General features: G+C 41.4%; 1 protein-coding gene across 3 annotated transcripts in view; it reads right to left on the minus strand.

Moving 5' to 3' along the window:
- Positions 1 to 21,747, minus strand: part of LOC306827801 (pre-B-cell leukemia transcription factor 1-like) — a 56,220-nt gene that overhangs the window by 1,359 nt on the left and 33,114 nt on the right. The window contains exons 3-8 of one of the 3 annotated variants that reach the window (XM_079349860.1): positions 11,157 to 11,401; positions 8,823 to 9,013; positions 6,330 to 6,465; positions 4,860 to 4,908; positions 3,209 to 3,321; positions 2,203 to 2,292 (exon numbers count right to left, since the gene is read on the minus strand). In XM_079349860.1, coding sequence (XP_079205986.1) covers positions 2,203 to 2,292; positions 3,209 to 3,321; positions 4,860 to 4,908; positions 6,330 to 6,465; positions 8,823 to 9,013; positions 11,157 to 11,401 — 824 coding nt within the window. Of the gene's footprint in view, positions 1 to 2,202; positions 2,293 to 3,208; positions 3,322 to 4,748; positions 4,909 to 6,329; positions 6,466 to 8,822; positions 9,014 to 11,156; positions 11,402 to 21,747 lie in introns of all 3 variants that reach the window. The other 2 variants (XM_079349859.1, XM_079349861.1) reach the window with 2 other exon arrangements.

Genomic DNA, 21,747 nt, shown 5'->3' on the forward strand with positions numbered 1-21,747 from the left:
CAACGAATGGAAGTCCTGAGGGCAAGGTAGTCTATGAGCACTGTGTGGTACGCTGGGATACTTTCCCAACACAGCCTTAAGCTAAATTGCCTCCTGGATTGCAGAAAAAGCTAACCACGCTCAAATTACAGCTAATATCTCAGGATAAGACTGACATGAAAAAGTAAAAATTTCAACCAAGCAGAAATGGAGTGAATTACAGTCTCTACCCATCATACATTGCCCCCTGAAATTCAAATAATGAAGAAAATCTGGAGAGGAAAAGTCAAACTGAACAAGATGTTTTTTACTGTTGAAATAAATGCCTGTCACAGCCTTTACAAAAACATGCAGAATATATGTAAATGGTATGAAAAGACCTCACACACAAAACAAGTGCAATCAATGTCATGTGCACTAATTATGCAGCTGACAGCCAGAATTAACATACAATAAGAGCTGCACACGGCCTCTCCACTACCAAATAAAGAGCTGTTACTGAGCATTTAGGATATTAATAGTAATTTTAAAGCCATCAGGAAAACTGGATATGGCCCTCGACAGCCTTTCATTTCAAAGCCTGTTATTTAAAGCACAAGCGTGTAATCAAAAATGGAGGGGTCGGGCCGGGGAAAGTCTGACTTTAGTGCCGATCTGCCTCTTTCAACATTGTAATTGCAACTGTAATCAGCTACAGCATGCATTATGTATCCACTCAGTCATTATAAAGACCAGGTAGCTCACAAAATATGTCTCCTACAACTCTCTTATCATGTTTTCTGTCCTTCTATTTTAGAAACTGCTTTTTTGTCTTTTTTTTTTTTTTTTAAATGTGAAGCGAGCACCCGACACAGACTTTCTATCGAGAATCCACATGAAGTTTAAAGAAGACTTTGAGGCTTATATGCCCTTTTAAGTCTAATTTAGTAAAAAAAAAGTAAAGTGACTGTTGTTGAACTGGCTCAGTGCCTCTATGTGACCTTGAACTGGCCAAAATAATGATAAACGTGTGTACATCATTTTAGATTACACATTTTGACAAAAAAATCATAATTTAAAAAACTAAAGCAAACAACTCTGAGGAACACACATTGTAGTAAAAAACGAGTGAAAGAGCCAAATTCTAAACTCACTTTCCCGAGATACATAAATCACAGGCAAACAGCCTGCCAGGCAGATATCCCGCTCTTACATTATGCATTGCGGGGCTTCTTTACAGGGTAGAAAAGTGAATAACACAGCATATTGTGGCAGTGTAAGATGTGGTAGAGCAAGCAGGCGTCCAAGGAGAACCGTATCTGCGAGGTCAAAGGACTGAGAAAGAACAGGGCCTGAATACGTTAGCGGCCTCTCAGGGTTAGCACAGCTGGCTGTGGGATGCGCTCGGAACAGCCAGGAAGCCTATTTGAATACACATACATGTTTTTTTACGGGAGACATTTCATCTGATTATCATATGGCCACTGAGGCACGACGACGACAGCGGAGGAACCCAGCCGCGGCTGTGACCGTCCTCGTCCTCTCAGCGCGGCTCGCTGTCAGGGCCATTAGTGTGGCAGGAACATGATCTGAGCAATGCGCTTGGATTGCTGTCCCAAGTCCACACTCTGCTCTCCTTGTGTCTGTCTTATCGATTTTCCCCTTTGCGACACGGCTTGTCGCTGTGAATTTCCCTACTGTTTGCAGCCGCCAGCGAGCAAAACCCCCAGCCCCCCCCCCCTTTACAACCCCCACTTCTTTACCCGAACTCTGCTTCAAAATAAGACAAACATGAGGGGAACACTCCCCTACGGCACATAAGGACTTGTTTCCAGCGGCGTAAGGTTTTATTTTTAGCGGGACAACAGTGTTGTCTCCTTGGAGGCTTTAATGGGAGCTTCTGGCCTCTGGGCTGCTAATCATGGGTCAGGTGGTCAGAGGGATTTGAAGTCCAGAGCAAGAGGTGTCACCTGTTTGTGCAGTTCGCTCACGGCAGATTTTACGTGGCTGCAGGTGCTACACCAGACTTGATCCAACGTGACAAGCTCAGACGGAGGCTCTGCATGTGTGCAGCCGGCCCCATGCCTGCGTAAGACGGGCAGTGTGCTGCCCATGGCACGAGCGATACAGAAGGAATCAACTAGGTGACCATAGAGCAGAGACAAGTCCTACTAAGTGGCATTCAGAGCCCTATGGCTTCAAAATAATTGGTAGGGAGAGGAAGACCAAAAAAAGAATCCTTACATTGATGCCCTGCGGACTGTACATCTGGTTGGCTGTGAGTCCTTCACTGTATCCGCCTGTCTGACTGATAACATGGCGAAGGGTATCCACCTGAAACATTCAGAAACAACAAACAAAGCAAGGTCAGAGTCAACACAAAAGAAAAGAGGGAGGGATGACAAGACAACAAGAGTACACTGCTGCGAGTATATCCTTAGAGAAAACAAGGTCCAACAAACAAAAGGGTGATTCAGGATGAAAATGTTTGGTTTTCACTCGCTGAAATAAAAACTACTGTATTCACACATTCTGTCCTTGAGACTCTGAAAGTGCTATAGCTGTGCCTGTAGAAGCTGGTCTGGTCCTGTTTTGCGACAGACATTTTGATTTGTCATAGTTGGGAAAGCAGAGATATATACTCTATTCTAACGGTTCTCTAAATGTTTGTTGCCCCTTTTTTTAGGGATGACACAAGGTTCAATGAGGTCAGAATAAAAGGTTTTAAAAATAAAAGGTAGAAATGAAGTGGCACCTTTGGTTACATTAGACAAACCAAGCCTGTTCATGCTAGGAAGGCCTGTTAAATTTAGATTACATTAATTCATTAAAAGTGAAAGCCACCAGAAGAAAAATATATTGGAACAATGCTGGCAGATAACCACAAACAGGAAATGGTTCCTGCACCCTTGTCCGAGATGGCTTTCACTACTGCTAACTTGGTATTACTTATTTGACAAAAAGCCTTAATTTGAATATTTTGTAGAAGAGGTTTATAGAAAAGAATAATGCACTATATGCACAATAATGCGGGCTACTAACAAATTGTTATATATATAACAATTTGTTATATAATAACTGATTACCTCAATAAAAATGTTATTTCTAGAATAAAACACTGATAAATCAATTCTAGTTTATCTTTTTATCTACACCTTCATATGACAAGTCAAAATGTCTGCGATAAGAAACACAATGAACTTAAGTTAGTCTGTCCCTGTATTATCTGCTGCGCTGCTAGCCACCCTACCTGTGACTGCACGTTGGCTCCCACCTGAGCCCCCTGGTATGAGTCCCCATTGAGAGACTGCACGCTCATGAACAAGTCCCCGGAGTTTGACATGTTAAAAGAGCCAGCAGAACCTAAAAGGAGAGAGGGAGCAGTCGAATCACAGAGAGACAGGGAGCAAGCAGGCTAAAGCAAGTCAGAGCAACATGCAGAAGTTAGCTAGCAGCCATACAGGCTCTGTTAGCTGAGAGAAATGGAGCCAAGAGGAAACAAATGAAGGACATAGGAGATATAAGCCTGAAGTCTGAGTCAAGAGGGGCTTTTTCAAGTAGTTTCCCCGCAAGATGTAGTTATATAAGAATCATTTGTAAAATTGTGCTTTTTTAAGGTTATTCAAGGCTAAGCTAAAACCAAGATGAAGGAGGAAATTGGAAAAAGAAAAAACAAACAAGTACAAATGCTATATGTTGCTGTCTCACCGAAGGTAAAACTGTCATATAATTATATGAATTATAATCATAGAATACAATTTTTAAATGAAGCACCAGAATAGGCTCAGGGTGTTAAGCCTAACTTAGGACAAGCGCTGGATGCAGGGAAAACCACTAGCTTAGCTTACTTAAATGTGTCAAATGCATTTTCCAATATTTAACCTTTTCCAACATGAAGGAGTTATGAATCTTTTTGGTGACTAAAAGAGAATACAATGTGTCATTAAATTATTAAAATTATACAAGTATAATTATATTATCACATTTTATTGATGCTTTGTTTTTTTCTGCTTCAGCTGCTTGTTCGGTGCTAGGCTAACCATACCCCTGTTCTGACTCCTGGCAAGACAGCAAATACTTAAAATGAAGGGCTGATTGAGAGACAAGGTAAACATTTTGTCAGTGTTTGTCTTGTTTTATTGCCAACAAGTCTCATAAAAAGTAAACATGATCAATTTGTTGTTCTATTGTTCACAGCTTTCCAATATATATTAACATATAAGACGGACTAAATATAAAAAAATGTTCATGTTGAAAACCATGTCACCCAGTTAAACTCATAATTTTAATATAATTTTGGCTCTATCACAAATGAATAGGGATGTATATCTGATGGTACTTAAAGTCATTTAACTGTTGTGCTTATGTTTTATGTAGCCTGTTGACAATAAGAGAAGAGTAAAGAATATCATTAAAATGCCAGAAGTGCAAGATGAAGACAGAATTGAAATAGCCATACAATGAGGAATATGGTTAATTGACATGAAGAGGAAAGGAGACTTGGCTTGGGGCTCAGGTTGGCTAATCTCTGACACAGCTTTTTTCAAATCTCGTAGTTGTTAAATGGACCTGTTTAATATAATAATGGTGGATTCCCAGGTGATAGGTATGTTTCTTGCACACGAACTGCCTTTGTGTTAGTCTTAACACTTTCATTCCTTACAAATCACCTGCATCAGCACTGAAATGGCCTCAAACTGATGTACTGCAAAAGTCGCTTAGTTGGAGTAATGCAAAGAGAGGAGGTACATGGCTAAAAGCTGAGCAGAGCCAGGGACTTCCTGTCTCACCTGCAGAGTTTGGAGTTGAGGGTGAATTTGCTTGGCTCCCATGTGAGGATGCATTAGCCGCATTCACGGCAGTTCTCGCAGCGTACATGTTGGCTTCTTCCTGGAACTTACCAATGTTTTTCTTGTATCTGATTCTTTTATTCCCAAACCAGTTGGAAACCTGAGCAGACAAACAAGAGAATGTAGTTTAGTCATCATGAAATTCTAACACACAGAGCCTCTCCACATATGAGGGCACGCATTCAGAGAAATCAGGCCGATGTTTAGCTTGCATGGCCTTAATGGCATGTGTTACACTGCAGAGAGCCTCTGTAAGAGGAAGGGGCTACATAGACTGGTGCTGTGAATCTGCATTAGTGCCAGAATGGAATGATTGCCAATAACAGTCTCATTATGTCACCATGACTGCAGCTATCATCAGAACTCACGCAAGCACCAATCAGTCAACATCCGCTAACACCCATTACTGCTAATGGACTCCCAGATGAAGCCAGGGGGGTAATCCCAGCACTAATGATAAACAACATTAAAATGAAAACCAAATCAATCCTGCAAACTTTCCAACACACAGACTAGGTAAACATTCTCCTTTATTATGGCCAAGAAAGAGAAACTCTACAAATCATTCAGTCGCTGAGCAGCTCAAACAATCAGACCCAGATGCATCCTCAAATCACTTGGTATAAATTAATGAAACCAATTGAGAAAACAATCCATTCCCAAATGATGGATCCCAAACACAAACCGCTGTTTACCTTGGTGTTGTCATTGCTTTCCTTATTATCAATTTTCAGAGGATTGAAACAACTTGAACGCTAGAATGCAAAGATGGAAAAAAACAGGTCGCCTAAATATTTGACTATTTATGTTTGTCAGCATTATAGGCACAAACATGTAAAATGTCTAGATGTTTGGTAAGTTACGTTTTATATCACATGAGAGAACTGCTGTGCTAATTTACAGAGGCTAATGGTCCTTCTAATTACTTCCAAACACTGTAGGGCTGAAAATTTTATTTTTACAATAAATGATCCTGTGGATCTTTCTTATGAAACAGTTTGCAGTTGTACCATTTTTAAGATGGTTTATAGCCAAGAAATATGAATTTATAGTGACATAAAAGTATTATAAAGTTGTGCAACACAAGTGATGTTCATCCAATGTGACAGTTCTTCGTTCACAGAAGAACTGAATCATCTCTGAGTTTTACGAGACGATTTGTTCCACCATACGATGAGTGAGGAACTATGACAACAGCGTGTTGTCTTTAGCTTGTATCACTTCAATAGAGACAAAGAGTCATTGGTCCAAAATAGTTTTGTCTGGTTTGAATTACAAGATGACAAACTTATGACATGGCATATTTATACTTTGAGTACCTTTGTTGTCTCACTGAAAGGTACTTCTGAAAGATCACAGGAGCTGTCTGTACTTATGACAGTCAGGAAACTTATTATTAGGTTACTTGCCAAGACACTCGCAGCTTCTTCAGAAAAGAAAAACCGTGTTTCTGTCACTGTTCTATGCAGAGCTGTTTTCCTGCAGATGGTGTGGTGTGGGTGGCAATGATCTGTGGTGTACCTGGGCAACTGTGATTGCACACTTTTTAGCCAGCTCTTCTTTAGCCTCCTCGCTGGGGTACGGATTACTGAGGTGCGAGTAGAAATACTCGTTCAGGATCTCTGTTGCCTGCTTGTTGAAGTTTCGTCTTTTCCGCCTGCAGAGAGAGCATAGCAACAATATATTAAACTTAGCAAGGAAAACCCTAACTCTAACCCAGGGACTACAGATGGAAACTAGCCTTTTAGATAACTCTGGCAGATGTACAGGAACGTTGATTAATTTGCACTGTCCCTGTAAAATCAAAATATAAAAATAACAAATTGAAGTGTGGATTTCAGTCCGACACAATGTCTTTTTAGGTACTATCTATCAATAAGGAGTAGAGCCTGATAGATATAGGATTTCATAACCAAGACTTACACGGCAGCTGATGGAGAGATTTTTATACGCTGGATTAAAAATTACATTTTTCAACAAGTGGTCTGCACAAATTTTGCACCAATACAGATATGCAGTGATACTCAAATCCTGTATTTAAGAAAAGAAAAGTTTATTTAAGAATGTTAAACAGTACTGTGCATCCCTAGAAGATCAACTGTGATGTTTTCTATATGTTATGCAAACAGTGATGAGAGTATAAATCTGTGTTAAGCCCATTTCAGCTGATAATATTCTCCATACTAAACATCAGGAGGGCTCAGAAAACCTCACACTGACTCTAATCCATCGGATTCTAATCAAAACTGAAAAACTTAGAAGAACTTTAATCATTTCTGGAAAAGGTTTCACATTTCATGTGTACACTTCATAGTAGACTGGTCTTTCTAAGCTTTCCTGAGTCAACCTGATTCCTGATCACTGGCTTTAAGAAAAACCTCTGGCGCATAAGAAACTTTAAATTCAGCTGTAATTTTCGCATTGAGACACTTTGTCAGCACTCAGGGGAAACATTTGGCTCAGAACTGCTCACTACAGCTCTGTTTATGAGCAACTGAAAATAGAATTAGCAGGAGCAATAATAGCACATAGAGAGCCATTAAAATCTACTCAAAATACACTAAAACAAAACACAGTTTTGTGTGAGTGAAAAAAACAGAACAGGCACATAGAAGTCTGTGCCAATCAGGAAATTAAATATAATGGGAAAAAACTGATTATTTTTATTGTGAAAACAATTAAAACAGCTTGTGCTGCTTCTTGGTAAGGCACAATAGTTATTTATTTTAAATATTTGCATTCATCTATTTTTTTTTAACATGGTGAAAGTACAACATTCATTGGAAACACTATAAATGATCATTTTATGTGATAGTAACTTGTTAGCTGTGTTGTGCGGTCATATTATCTTATCGGTATTGTCAGTCAAAAATGTGCAATAAACACATTGCAAATGATTACCTGGAAATAAATAAGACACATGTAAGCACGCCATGCATTCAAACTCAGTTTACGTAAACATTTTTTAAGCTAGGTTAAACATTTAATATTTCTTTTTTTTTATTCAAACGTTTGAACCAATCATCCTTCCAATTTCACTTCCGATTTCACTTCCAACACAGAGTTCCTGAGTGTAAAAGTTAGCAGTGTATTTATCAAGCATGAAACACCAACATACATTTTTCCATTTACTACTGTCAATATGGAAATATACTCTGAGGCCCCGCCCCCCTCCCTCAACACAACACATGAACACACAGACAGATGTCATATGCTGATGCCCACGAGTCGCCTGACCCTTTATCTCCTGCACCTATCAGGTCATGTCTGCATGTGCCACATCTAAAGAGGGCTTTACATAAGCTGGAGGGGAACCCTGTAAAATCTCCACGCATGCATCCACCGGTGAGGAGATTTGTGCTAAAATCTCTGTCCCGCACTCCAAAAGCCTGCTTGAGAATATGTAAATGTGCACAGCATGGGCGTCAGCAGCCAGTAGATTAATCAGCCGAGCCGAACATGGCAGTGCCTCTCAACCAGTGAAAGCTTTCCTCTTCCTCTCCCTTCCCCTTCCCCTCCATGCTGCTGCTGCTCCACCACAATCATTTGCAAGAGAATAGATAGGGAGCTTTGTAAGGGAGCGCATGCCTCATTTAAATGTTTTGCCTCCAACTCTGACTTTGAGCGACATTTATCCTTGGAGAAATGTATGCAAATCCTGAGCGTGCATCAAAAGGTACAAGCGATTACATTAAAAAAGGGAAATAGTTAGTGTTATGGAGCAGGCAGGGAACTCTTATTGGCCGGTGTTGCCGGTTATTCTGGTCCAAATGGCATCCAGAGATGCAAACCAGCCTAGTGTGTGTGTGTTTGGTAAGTAGCAAATCAGCATGTGTTACAGCATGTTTATAGCATGATAGGCCTCCTACATCCGCCATTCATATGGATATCAGGCTGCGAGGGAAGAGCTCGATGATTTGCAGTGTTGTTTAATTGGGAGGTTATTTGCAGCACTGAGCGTGGTGGGTGTGTGTGATTTGCAGAATGGTTACGCGTCTATACAAGGACACACACCTGGCATCGAGGAAACGGGAGCGCAGGATCATGACAGCCTCGCAGGTGCTCTGTTTGAGCTGCATCTGGATGGAGCTGAACTTGCGGTGGATGATGTTCACCATGCGCTCGATCTCTTTGGGCGAAATTGGCCGTGTGCGTGACTGCTCTCGCAGGAGGTTCATCACGTGGGTGGTAAACTCATTACATGCCTGTAAGGAGGAAACAAACACAGGAGTACATGAAGAAAACCCACAAAAACACCTTGCTTAAGGTCATAAAAAAAAGTGTGATTATGAGTTTAATTCGTCAATGTGGCTACAGGAAATGCAGCATTGCAGAAATACACATCCAAACACACACGACGTACAGTGTTTAAAATTCACAGACGACAGAAATCTAAAAAACAAAAACACACCAAAAACTGCTCTTTGCTTAATGTAGTTCTGGGCCAAGCATTCTCACAGAGCCAAGGGGGAATATAAGCGCTGATATATTTCATATTTAACACAAGTGGCGATGGCAGCGTGTTGAGAGGAACCAATGACAGCTGTTCCACTCGCAGACACACACTTTTTACAACATAGCCACCCTGAGAGACGAACACGCCACAACGTTTCATTCATCCCCCCGTGTGACACCAGGCGTGAATCTGCCACGATATTACACTCCGACACTGTGTCTCTTACTGTCTCCTCTTCTTTATTTTCTCTCCTCCTGTCGATCTCTCTCTGGATTTAGCCGTGTCAGGCTTTGTCTGTGTCTGTCTATCTGCGTGTTCATCTGTCTCACTCACATTCATCTGAGCGAGATGCTATTGTCGGCAATACATCGGTTATCAAGGCAATGAGAGGAAATCATCCCCCCCCCCCCGACAGACTTTCAAGACTATACTTGGAATACACAGGGAGGCACACAACACATTGCATATGCTGGACTATTCTGGGGTACAAACACAATCTAAAGCGAATGCTTACTGACAGTGATGTACATTGAGGAAATATTTGAGTGTACCAGGAGCGCCACCTGATCTCTTGTGGTACGATTGTGTCTTTTGGATGTGTACTAGCAGGTGAATATAGAGCAGACAAATCCCGATACTTTGGTTTTAACAATAAAAGAGCCACATAGTCAGTAAAAGAGAGGAAATGACATCACAAAAGGATAAAGTGACATCATTGATTGTCTTGTTCTGTGCTTACAGAAAGTAAAAAAATACTTTTCAATCAAAGTCCAAAAAAAAGAAGAAAAAAAAAGAAGAAGAAGAAGACAACAAATCCTCAGAAGGGAACATTTAATATACTGTAGGTCTATTAGTTTTCCTTCTTGCTTTTAGATCAGCTAAAAGGTGACTGGTCTTAAGGATTATTTAAATTGTTTTTAGGGTTTGTAACGCTCTTTGTCTTCCTGTTGTGTAAGTTCTACTGTTTGTATTGTTACCTCATCCTGCAGTAATGTTGTTTATTTATCGTAGAAAAAAGTTAGCTAGACAGTAACCCTGGAAGTGCTGAAACAATTACTTGAATGAATGAATGATGAATTAATTAGCTCTGTGATTTCAGAATGCATATCAATTAGACAAGAAGCCCTCATTATAAACATTTTGCCCCAGGCTCCTCCTTCTTTTATCATTTTTTTTTTGCCTTTTTACAACTTCATATTTGCTACTCTGTTTTATTTATTTCTAATTTAAGATCTAAACTCTAGTGCTGACACAATGTTGGTGTGGGGGCTTCAATGTGGACACTCAATGGAAATTCAACGTCTAACAAGAAGTTGCTTTATGGAAATGTTGGCTGCAGCATTGTTGGATGATAATCCATGGACAGGATTAAATGTCAAATTGTTTCAGCGTCTGCTGCATGATCATTTTTACATGAAGTCTGCAGACTTGTATTTTGTAAATATTGTTGTTGTGTTATGTGTAGTGCTTTAATAGAATAAAACGTCTCAAAATGAGAGAAAACATCTGTTGGGACAACATCTGTAATCATTGTTACAGCTTTCACTTCCACTAAAGACAGAGTCAGCAGCTTTTTCCAAAATCATAAATTATAGACTTATATTAAAGTAATGTGGCTCAATCATCACCCTGCCATCAGACTGGATTTGTTTTTCATTGTTTAATTTGACAGTAGATGTTTTGGAGCGGGGAACTGGTGTTTCACTCAGCCAATGACAGCGCTGGCTACATTTGGAAATGTGGACACAATTCAGTGGCTGAATGCGATTGAAACTAGTGAATATGACATATTTAATATTTGTTAAAATAACTAATATTACTTATGTAATGTATCATAACCTCATCCTCTGGACCAATCAGTGCTTCATATAAGTCAGTTCAGCTGTTCTCACCTGTTCGTACTTCTCCAGCTCTGTGTGGTAGATCTGTCTGATCTGGGTCAGTTTGGCTCTGTAGTCAGAGTGCTCTGCAGAGTTGTCTGGCCCTGCGCCTCCCGAGGCCGCCGCTGCAGCCGCCGCAGCCGCAGAGCCTCCACCTTTCTCCGGGCCGGATACTCCCTCCGCCAGCAGCATGTTGTCCAGGCGCATGAGCTGTGGATCTGGGGGCTCCTCCTCCTGGGCGCCACGGATACTCAGCACTGCAATGACAGGAGGAGGTCAGAGGTCAGTCATAAAGGTCACACCTACAGCGGCATGATGCTCCGTAACAAGCTGTCAGCTGTGGAGGAGCCTGACTGCACGGCTGACACTGCTGAGCTGCACCCACTTATCCACCAGCTTGCTGCGACTTATGCAGCATGCTAGAATAAAGATGTGTGTGTGTGTGTATTTGTAAAGAGTGGGGCGAGTCTTCTGCCTAAATAAAGGAGATATCTGAATACTCAAAGTTCAAAACAGGAACTAAGAGTGACGTGTTTATCCTTTTTGAAATAGCACCGTACTCCGATAGTTTAACTGGACTACTTACAAAGACTTAAGGCAGATTTAAACCAGAGGTTTGTTTACAAGGGTAAAAGGAAGTTAAAGTCAATGAATTCAAACCCAGGTTGGTTTTGTTTCGGGGAATCCTTCACTTACTCTCTATCCACATCTTTCCGGAATTTATTGATCAGACTGATAAAAAAAAGAAAACAATCACAAATTAGCGCCTCAGATTGAATGTGTTACTTTCAAATAGAAGTCTGGCTTTTATTGAAAAGTAGCATTTTTATTTATTTGGGAAATGTTATTTTCCACCGCCTGTAAGTGTGAGAGTAACACTACTTTACTGCATTTGTCTTTTTCTTTACCCATCGCTTACAGTGATTTTCAAATCTGTTCTCAATGGAGACATTTTAGAAAAAATGACGAGTACACGACTAAATAGTGAACTAAAAGGAAATTCTTTATCAACAAAAAAGACATCTATAAAGATAGCTCTGCTCTCCACTAGAGGTCTCCCTTGCCATTCTTAAATTAATCCGAGTCCAGCCTTCCATTTTCTGAGGTGCGAACACTCCTCGGCTCAGACTCTTCCTCCTCCATCTGAGAAAACATCCATTTCAATATAAAACACCTTCTCCTGTGTGGAGGAGTGAGCTGCTGCCAGGGTTTTAAATTGATCCCAGTGTGGACATCGAAAGTGAATCGACAGCATCCGGTGTTTTCCTTACAGGGGGGGCCACAGTGCTAACAGGAGCAGTGACTCTGTGACATTAAGACCCCTCCACCATGTGTCGATAGCCATTTAAAATGTTACCATTCGTTATTTGTCTCGTTGTCACTGAATGAGAAGGGACAGGCGGGGAGCACTTCATTAATTCAGAGACAATAGGAGTGCTTGGTGCATTAACCCCAGACTGCTGTCCGGGTTGGTAGGCCTGGGCAGGGGGTCACTGGGATGAGAATGAGGCCTGCTGTATTAGCAGAAGAAGCGGTGGGGGCTCCCCAAGTAACCCCCTCCTTGCCCTTAAGTGGACTGGAAATGCAAATATGGCAACTGTTGGCGAGCGGAAGAGGTCAGGGGTTCAGGCCACAGACTCAGCGGGAGGTAGATTGAGTGTGGGCGGAGTATTGGTGGGGGGCTGGGGGGTCTCTTGGGGTGGCAGGACTGTACAAACATCCTGTCTCATTATCCAGACTCCTTCATCACTCCTGTAATGTATGGACGGGTTTAGAGAACAAAAGCACGGATGGCTTTACGCTTGCCTTACCTACACAGCCGAGTTATGACCCGATCAAACCTGCTACATCAGAAACTCGAGACCCGCCTGTCCACTTTAGTTAATGTACATCAACAGAGACCCCCGTCGCTTCGAGCCCCTGAACGCTCACCAGTATGGAGGGGCCGTTTTTCTCTATAGTTACCACCTCATAAACAGCTATGTTAAGTGGGTGTTAAAGAGAGCGCGCACCACAATATCCCAAAGAAGAAAAAGAGCTGAACTTTCTGGTCGTAATTCAAAGAAGGAAAACAAGACAAAGCAGCAGATACCCAAGACCGAAAAATGTAAAAAACCTAAAATACAGACATAAAGGCACTATAAAACGTTACATTGAGTATTCCAAGGTGGGTAAAATGAGGTCGGAACTTTACAAGCCTCACTAATTGTCTTCCGTAAGAGTTATATTTCTACATTTGGCTTTAAAAAAAGGGAAGGGAAAAATGTCTTAAAATTTGAAGTAAAAGAGCACCAGCACACATTTGTGTGGGGCGTATCACTGACATGATTCTCCTGTTAAAAAAAAATGACACAAAAAAGGCAAAATTCATCCAGAACTCATAAAACGTCTAGACTCTCAACTGCGAAGTGGAACATAAAAATTCCCTGCGTCCACAGAAACGATTGGATTCAGCCAAGTTCCAGCTTAAACTTTCGCCGAGTGTTTATTTTACTTGGCTGGAAGCACCTTCAGCATCAGTCTTGTAAGAGCGGCTCGCAGCAGTGAAGGTCATTTATAGGAGATCTCTTGGAAGGAAAAGGAAAAAGAAAACAGGAGTCTGACTTTTTTTTAACACAAAGGCGGAATAAGAAAAGGTCACGGGCAAACTGAAAGCAAATAGCTCCACTCAGCAGTCGTATAGGTTTCCAAAATAAACAGGTAAATGTGCCTTAAAGTGACAATTAACAGGAACTGCGGCATGATCCCGGCGCCACGCTCGTTGACACATGTATTCCCCTCGCTAATCAGCTGCGTATCACATCCTCAGCTCAGCCTGGATCCCGACGCCATTCTTGCTGCTGATCCAGCTGTCTTGGAGAGCATCTGTCAGGAGGGACCCGGGAAGGAACAATGCATTACGCCATGTTGGCTGTGTACTGTCATCCCTCATTGACAGCACATTGTCACACTTACACTGTGTCCTCTGAGCTGGGAACAAGCTAAGTAGCTGCTCCCTATAATATCAGCACTTCCTGCCATCTCTTATCATACAATCTAATCGGGAACCTGCTCCGTGCATGGTTCACGTGGATCTGGCAGAAAAGGATGTGACTGTATTCATTTTTAATTCACTGGAATAATCAGTGTGATCCCTTCAGACATGACAGGAATAACGGAGACGGTGTTTCGATGGGGAGAAAACAGCAGTGTTCAAAAAACGATGGAAGCAAATGATGATTTATTTATTCCAGCATGAATCTAAAGCACATAATTAAAACCATGGAGGGGATTATCTCAAACAAATAAAATTAATAAAGAAAAGAAAGGGATAATGTGACTCCATAAAATCGGCTTTGCTGTGGGTCATAATTACACGACTCAGTGAGGGCCACTTTATTGGCTAATGGCGGACTAATTGATTCATCCTAATGTTTGTCGAGCCTTGGGTCTGCCGGGCGCTCCCTGTCCAATAGTGCTGCTGAACTTACTTAGCCACCCGCAGACAAACACTGAAGGTTCTCCCAGGGATAAACAATTATCTGTGTGTCTGCGTGATTCGGACCCCCCTCCCTCCCTCGGTGAACACACATTTTCTGTATGTCTCTAATGGATGCCATTTCCCTCTTGGAGGCGTTTCAAAGATGGCTTGTTGTCAGACGATGCCTTATTCCTTTCTGCCGTTGTTGACAAGCAATTCTCTCAAGGAGGCATGCACCAGGCTTTTATTGCTTTGCTTTATTTCACCAGTTATTTCGAATAGAAACACTCTTGAACTGGCTGGGGTTGCTGATGAATGTACTGATAAGGTAAGGCATGCAGGATTAAAAGTATGCATTCGTGTCTTCCTGTAAATGCATCTCTTGATGGATGGACATTTTGGGTCAAGATGGTCTTTGTTTTTGTACACACAGCGAGACAAAATGTCTACGACTGAGCAGACAACAAAAGTAAACTGGACCGGGAGAACATGACATTTATTTAACCTCGCAGCATCTGGCCTTTTACAAATCAAATCGATATTTAATAAAAGCACAGGGCAATTGGCTTTTGGAAAGGTGGATGTTTAACTGTCTGGTTGTTTATCTGGAAATATTCATTTCATTTGTACGCGGCTGAGAGGGAAAAAAAGCTTTTGCTCTGTTAGGATAAGCTCCGGATATGACGCTCAGAGATGATTTACGTCCCTATTTGGGGGAGAGCAGCTTGTCTAAACCCCCTTCTTCTCCCCCCTTGATGCTTGTTTTCAGCATGTGTAACATTTTCTGTTGCCCATATATTAGTCATTCGAGAAGATTGGCTCACAGCCGCATCTGAAGATAGTTGTTGGTATTAAATTATTAACTGAACCAGCACCAGAGATGTAGCGTTTGAGAGCAGCTCTGAATTTAGGGTGAGTCTTAATTGAACAAAGACCTGAGAATAAACTCAGTCTTCTCTCTGAAGGGGAATGTGAAAACAAAAGTGGGTTGGCAGCCTGGGGCGAGCATCGTAACCAGCTTCTTTGGAGGAATGTTATCACCAGGGTCTGTTATAGATGTCACATCATCACGCTATACATGACAGGAGATCAAAAATGTGAGAAATATTGAAATTGACAGCAAATACAAGCAGGATCCAGGTCTAAAAATACACGTTTGAGTCAGTTACAATATTTGGGATCCCATCAAAAGCTTGTCAGGGGATTAAGATTTCTTCCAGGACACTGCTTGCATCTTCAAAATGATTTCGTTTTTTCATGGCATAACAATATCAAACTCAAAGAGTTACAACACACCATGCTCTGCAGTCCAGATATCTACTCCTATCAGATTAACAGAGGCAAATGGCAGCCTGTCAGAAACCATTACCATATGTAATCCCCTTCTAGATTTCCAAGGCATGTCGACGGGGACTGTTGGCATGGCAGCCTGTCATGGCGATCCGGTGATTGTGGAAAAGGCTGATGTTTAATTAATGATGTTGGGCTGTTCTGTCACAGTAAGCAAGATGGACGGTCAAACATAAAGGCCTCTGACAGAGACTGGATGCCTCGGTTGGAACGAGCGGACACCTTTGGAGGCCCCTGCGCTCTGCACCCAGATGCTGAAATGTGATCCTCAGTGTTACATCACAGGGAGACGCACAGGGAGAGGCATCCAAAAGTGACACTCGATGCTGGTCAGGTGTAAACGTGTCCAGGCAGATCAACAAGCGCGTGGCCTGACATTTCAGAGAGCAATATTGAACGGTGAAGGGCATGAGCCTTTAAAGTCAAAGAACAATCTGCGATATTTCATATTAGTTTTGAAATTCCTTTGCAATGTCATACAACTTAACTCAGGTTGTGAAGTTATTCAAACTTTATTCAAACATGTTTGTCTTTCATGAGACAACCTCTTTTGGCAAACAGGAAGTAGTCCACTTTGCATTTGCAACAGCCGCAAAAGTATTTATTTGGGTGTACAAAAATAAAGATGTATTTCTTTAACATATACAGCGACCACCATCCAGAATTAAAACAAATAAATAACTCTTATTCATAAAGGGTTTGTCTATCATTTGAAATATGAAGCGTTCAAACACGGGGCACAGGGGTGGGCTGGTTAAAGGGTTAACCTATGTTAGACTTCATAATTTACACTGCAGCAAAGCAAAGCTATCACTCTCTCTTTGCTAATACTCAATGCTGAAAAACTGGCATGCCAAGCTGAACAGATGATCATACCACCAAAATATCTGACAAGTGCTTGTGAAGTGAGGAACCACTATGGATTGGTTTGCAAGTGTGTGCAGAAGCTGCCTAACAGTATGGCTCTCCGCTAACTTTGTGAAGGGCAAATGCTAAGTGAAATGTCAGCGGTTCCTTCAGTGTAAGAAACTGAAGCATGTGAACACGTATACAACCAAATATTACATTAATATGGCACACGCATTTATTAGTCATTAGCCATGTTCAGTAAAATTAACAAAAATCACAGTATTTGGCATGTAGTAATCCTTAAGGCACAGTCAAAGAGGATCTAATAATATCACCACTTTTGAGTCTATTCTGGTCACATTTGGCGTTCCCTGCACTGAGGCTCATAATAACTGCACATATATGTACAGAAACATTTCACCTGTAGATATTGTATAACGTTTGTTTGTGATGCAAAGTAGAAAGAAAATTATACTTCAAAGTTAAAAGCATTAGCTGTGATATAAGCTTATTAGCGTTCAAACATATAAACATTGCTGTTACGTCATCCTGCATTTAAAAAAAAAACCCAAAAAAAAAACCAATCAGTCAGTGAAAAATATTCATTTAAAGCTGTCAAACAAAATAAAAAGAAACATGTCTTCTGTCAAAATGGACCATGCTGATATTCAGCATGTCGTACTAAATGCAGCCGTGATGTAATCTTGCCTAATACAATCAGTCCACGCTCAGAAACTTGCCTTGAAAGCCAAAATGCTTTTGCATAATTAACCCTTTCTGGTCAGGCTGCGGTTGGCCTGTCTGCATGAATTTACATTGACAGCTCTGGCCCTATTTGTTTGCATTGGTGCTTCAGTGGGCACACTTCATTGTGGCTTTAGCAGTTAATAAATCACAGTGGAAGCCCCCTCTCTCCACGCAGGACTGTGCTACGGTGGTCCTGTCACGAGGCGAGCACCAGCACCGAAGCGACAGCTACATGCTAATTCAACATCGGCATAATTCATTATACAGTCGCAAGTGTACTGGAATGGAAAGAGAACCAACATAGACCAGGAGGAAGACGACAGGCATCAAACTGTTAAATCCTGCCTCCCTTAAGTCCCCTCTGTTTGCCTTTGTAAAGTCGCCAGTCTTGAAACTCCTGCCAGTAACATTACATTTTACCACACTTATTAAATATGCACAAAAAGAGCTTCGGGATGTGTTGAGAGTGTGTTGAGAGTAATCATTTCACTGCATCTACTCAAGTTGTGGACTCAAAGTTATGCATTTCATTATAAGGGAATAAGGTTAACAGACAATATCACAGAGGTTAATGGACAATTAAGAAGCAACTACACTCTATAACTGTGTTGTTTAAAAAGAGAAATCTGCCTTTTTATGAAATATGGTAATCTCTAAAGCCACCTCCTGTAAGTCATACAAGAGCCAATGTGAAATGACATATCAAAAGGTAGAATGGGAGCTAATGCACTAAAGAGGAAATTAACAAAGAGATAAAGAGTCAATTAAAGCGATAAGGCCCTGTGCTCTTCACAGGGTGAGAACTGAGGCGAGTAGAGCTGACAGCCTTCACATTAAAAGCGCTTTGCTGCCTTCTCATCCTTTATGTGGTCCTTCCACTTTGTGACCACCAGTTCAGATGATAAAGAAGCAGCTTGGGCTTTGTTATAAATACTGATCACACACACGCCTGTCATCTTCAGGTACCACTGAAGAAGGTAATTACAATAAGGTCCACCAAGGCCAAAGGGCCAGCAGATAAGACATTGGCTTTGTCTGAAACCACATTTTAATCTACTCCCTATTACATGATTACTTACTGAGTATATACGCTGTGTACTGTGAGTGTCTGCTAACCCAACAGTGAGTAGCAGTTAGTAATTTACTTGTGCACGGCCTCTCTGCATCACTTGACTTCATCAATCGTGTTTTTAACAGTCTGAGCTGTGTTGAATGAGTTAGCACAAGGCTAGAGTCACCACTTGTTCGCTGGCTGGCCACCCCCACCAGTGGATAGTGTGCAGAGATGCAACGCATCATGGTTTAAAATGAGTATGATGAGTGAGCTCTCGTATCACATTTTTAAAATGAGTATTTGGTTGCACTTGACAAAATCAACAGTTTAGGAAAGTGTGTAGCTGGAGCTGTGAGAAGTTTAACCAAATTATGATTATTAAAAAAATCATGTTTTTGTTGTACTGTATGATAAATGCTCCTGGCTACTGGATGATAAATACAAAATAATGCGGAGCAAGTTAACCAGCTCCGTGAAAATGGGGGTGGGTTCATCCCACTGTGTAGCTCCTCAGCTCACACAGAGGATGGGTAGCAGTTAAAGAGCATCCAGACAAGTGGCCTGAGTGTCCCACATGAGATAGCGAGCGTCCAGCAGCATGCAGCAGAGTGGGGCCATCCATGGCCTCGGGCACTGTGTTGACTGGGCCTGCCATGTCATTAACAGTCGCCTTGATCCGCTCTACCTTATTAAAGCCATTCCTTCAGGAGAGCAGACGAGCATGTCAGTGTGAAACCAGGCCAAGGAGGGAAGGTGACCACACTGCCACCCTCAGATCGCGCAGGGGGCGGGAGGAGGGGGAGGAAGGGGGGGGGGGGGGTCGAGCACAGAGCCGCTCGGCTTTGTTGTCAGCCTCATCCCAGACCCCCTGATGTCCCTGTGATTCCCTTGTCAGTCTGTGTTAATGGAAGTCACAGTGGTTATGCTCCTTCACATTCTTATCTCCTGTAGCAGGACATTTGCACAGCCCAGCAGCGTGTGTTCAGTCCCGGCTGACCAGGAGACAACTGCTGGGCTGAATATTGACGATGTCCCTCCTGCCAGCGACGACTATGTTGTTTTTTACGAATGTAAAAACTTCACAAATCTAAATCTAACTTCATGAAAAATCTGCATTTAATAATTCAACTCCAGAAAATTCATGGAGTTTAACTTCATTTCAATAGGTGGCCAAGGAATATAAACACTGCAATAATAAAACCACAGAACTAAGGCTCATAACAGCCTGCAGCGCCGTCCGATTCCATCTCACTAACTGCACACACTTCACTGGCATTTTTCACCGAGCACAGCTCTCCCACTGCCAACCAGTTTATGTAAAAGTGATTAACAGTAATTAATCCTTAATCACTGTGATTAGCCAAGTCGCAGTAAATTAAGCCACATCTGGAGCAGCTGAGGGCTGGTGAGTGGCAGCAGGCATGCTGAGTGAGAACGCCACTGTTTACTGAGGTCTACCTGAAGCATCTAAAACAAACACCAGGCTCAGGTCCAACGCTTTGTTTGAGCTCTGCGCAGGAAAGTGGAAATCAAATTCAGATAGTGTCCATGATGTCAAAATCAAGTAATACTTTTATTGTGTTTTAGAAAATAATAATAAAGTTTTATATACACGTGCTGTTTGTTAATCTGATGAGATGAGAGGCACATGTTTATACTACTCAGAACAGAAACGCTAGGTCTTCTGGACAATACAGTGAGTCCCGGTTAACAAACACAGTTTAACGAGGTCTGTCGCAGACAAAGTACAAACAGCCTCTTAAAAGTTATCTGTGTGTATCATCAATACTTACACAACATCACACTCACAGTGAGCTCAAAGATGTTATCAGTGTAATTTATTAGTTCACATCTTCTTTTCAAATCTAGGCTAATAATAATAACGCAACAGTTTAGCTAGCGGTTGATTGCTGATGCTAGCTGTGGTCTAAACTAATCTCAAATATTCTATTTTAACATAAAGCCTCAATCACATCTTCATATTTATGTTAATCATGTTAAGGAAGACTGTATTTTCAAGGTGTGTTGATTATATGAGGATAAGGATGATGATACAGATTAGAGCTTTTCTTCCTGCAGTCAATCCATTGAACTCTATTTTACTGAAGTGTTTACATGTTGTGTCCTTAAACAGGGTGTGTGGTTCATTAAATCCCTTTAAATTAAGGTCACAATATTCACCATGAAATGGTGGCTTATTAGCTTGATAATTAGTAGCTTACCGGCTGCTTTTTAGTACCTTATCTGTTTGCACTCAATACCCTCCTAATTCCTGCTTATTGACAGTAAGTTAGAAGTTGTTTACATGGATTATGAAGACATTACTACGTGCATTACATACGCTGTATTAACTTGTCTTGTAAACATGGTCACTGTGAATTAGGCTTGAAGTCGGGACGGGACAATATGTCGTTGTCTTGAAGCTCTTTCGATGAAACTTGATAAGAGATGAAACTGACATTAAATTGCAATAAACAAGTGCATTGATTCTGTATTTCCTTTAAGGGGCATGTTGTAGTCTTCACTTCATCAGATGTTTGTATCATTAGATGATTTTCTTGATATCAATTAACCCCGAATCACTGCAGTGGGCCTGTATCGTGCTGATCAAGTCATATCGTATTTTATCATATCCTTTCAAAACATATCACACAACAAAGTACAACAAAATAAAAATAGTTTTGTGTTGTACCATAAAACAAAGTATTGTTTAGTGTCGTATTGTAGTGTGAGTTCCTCTGTGAGTCCTGTCTCTACTCAGTAATGATTTATTGATAAAGTTGGCCATAACATTAACATAATAGGTAAGTAACAAAAGTATCGTGACAAATAAAACCACTATCGTAAAACAAGATCTATGAGACGATTTCTGTGCACTTACATTTTCATGTTTACATTCTGAAGAAATCTGTGCTGACCAAAAGAGTCTTCCAAGAAACCCAGAAACTGACCTTCAACATCTTCAGTAAACAGACACCCGAGCAGATTCCCCAGATGTACAAGGACACACACACACACACATACACACACAACCCTGTGTGCACCCGCGCTGCATTGTTGATTGGCTGAGCTGCCTGAAGATGTCTGGTGTGTAGCAGCAGCAGAGGCGGCATTGTCTCTCTGTAGCTTTTTTTCCTGCCAGA

The sequence above is a fragment of the Symphodus melops genome (genome assembly GCF_947650265.1).
Source record: "Symphodus melops genome assembly, chromosome: 8".
Classification (NCBI taxonomy): Eukaryota; Metazoa; Chordata; class Actinopteri; order Labriformes; family Labridae; genus Symphodus; species Symphodus melops.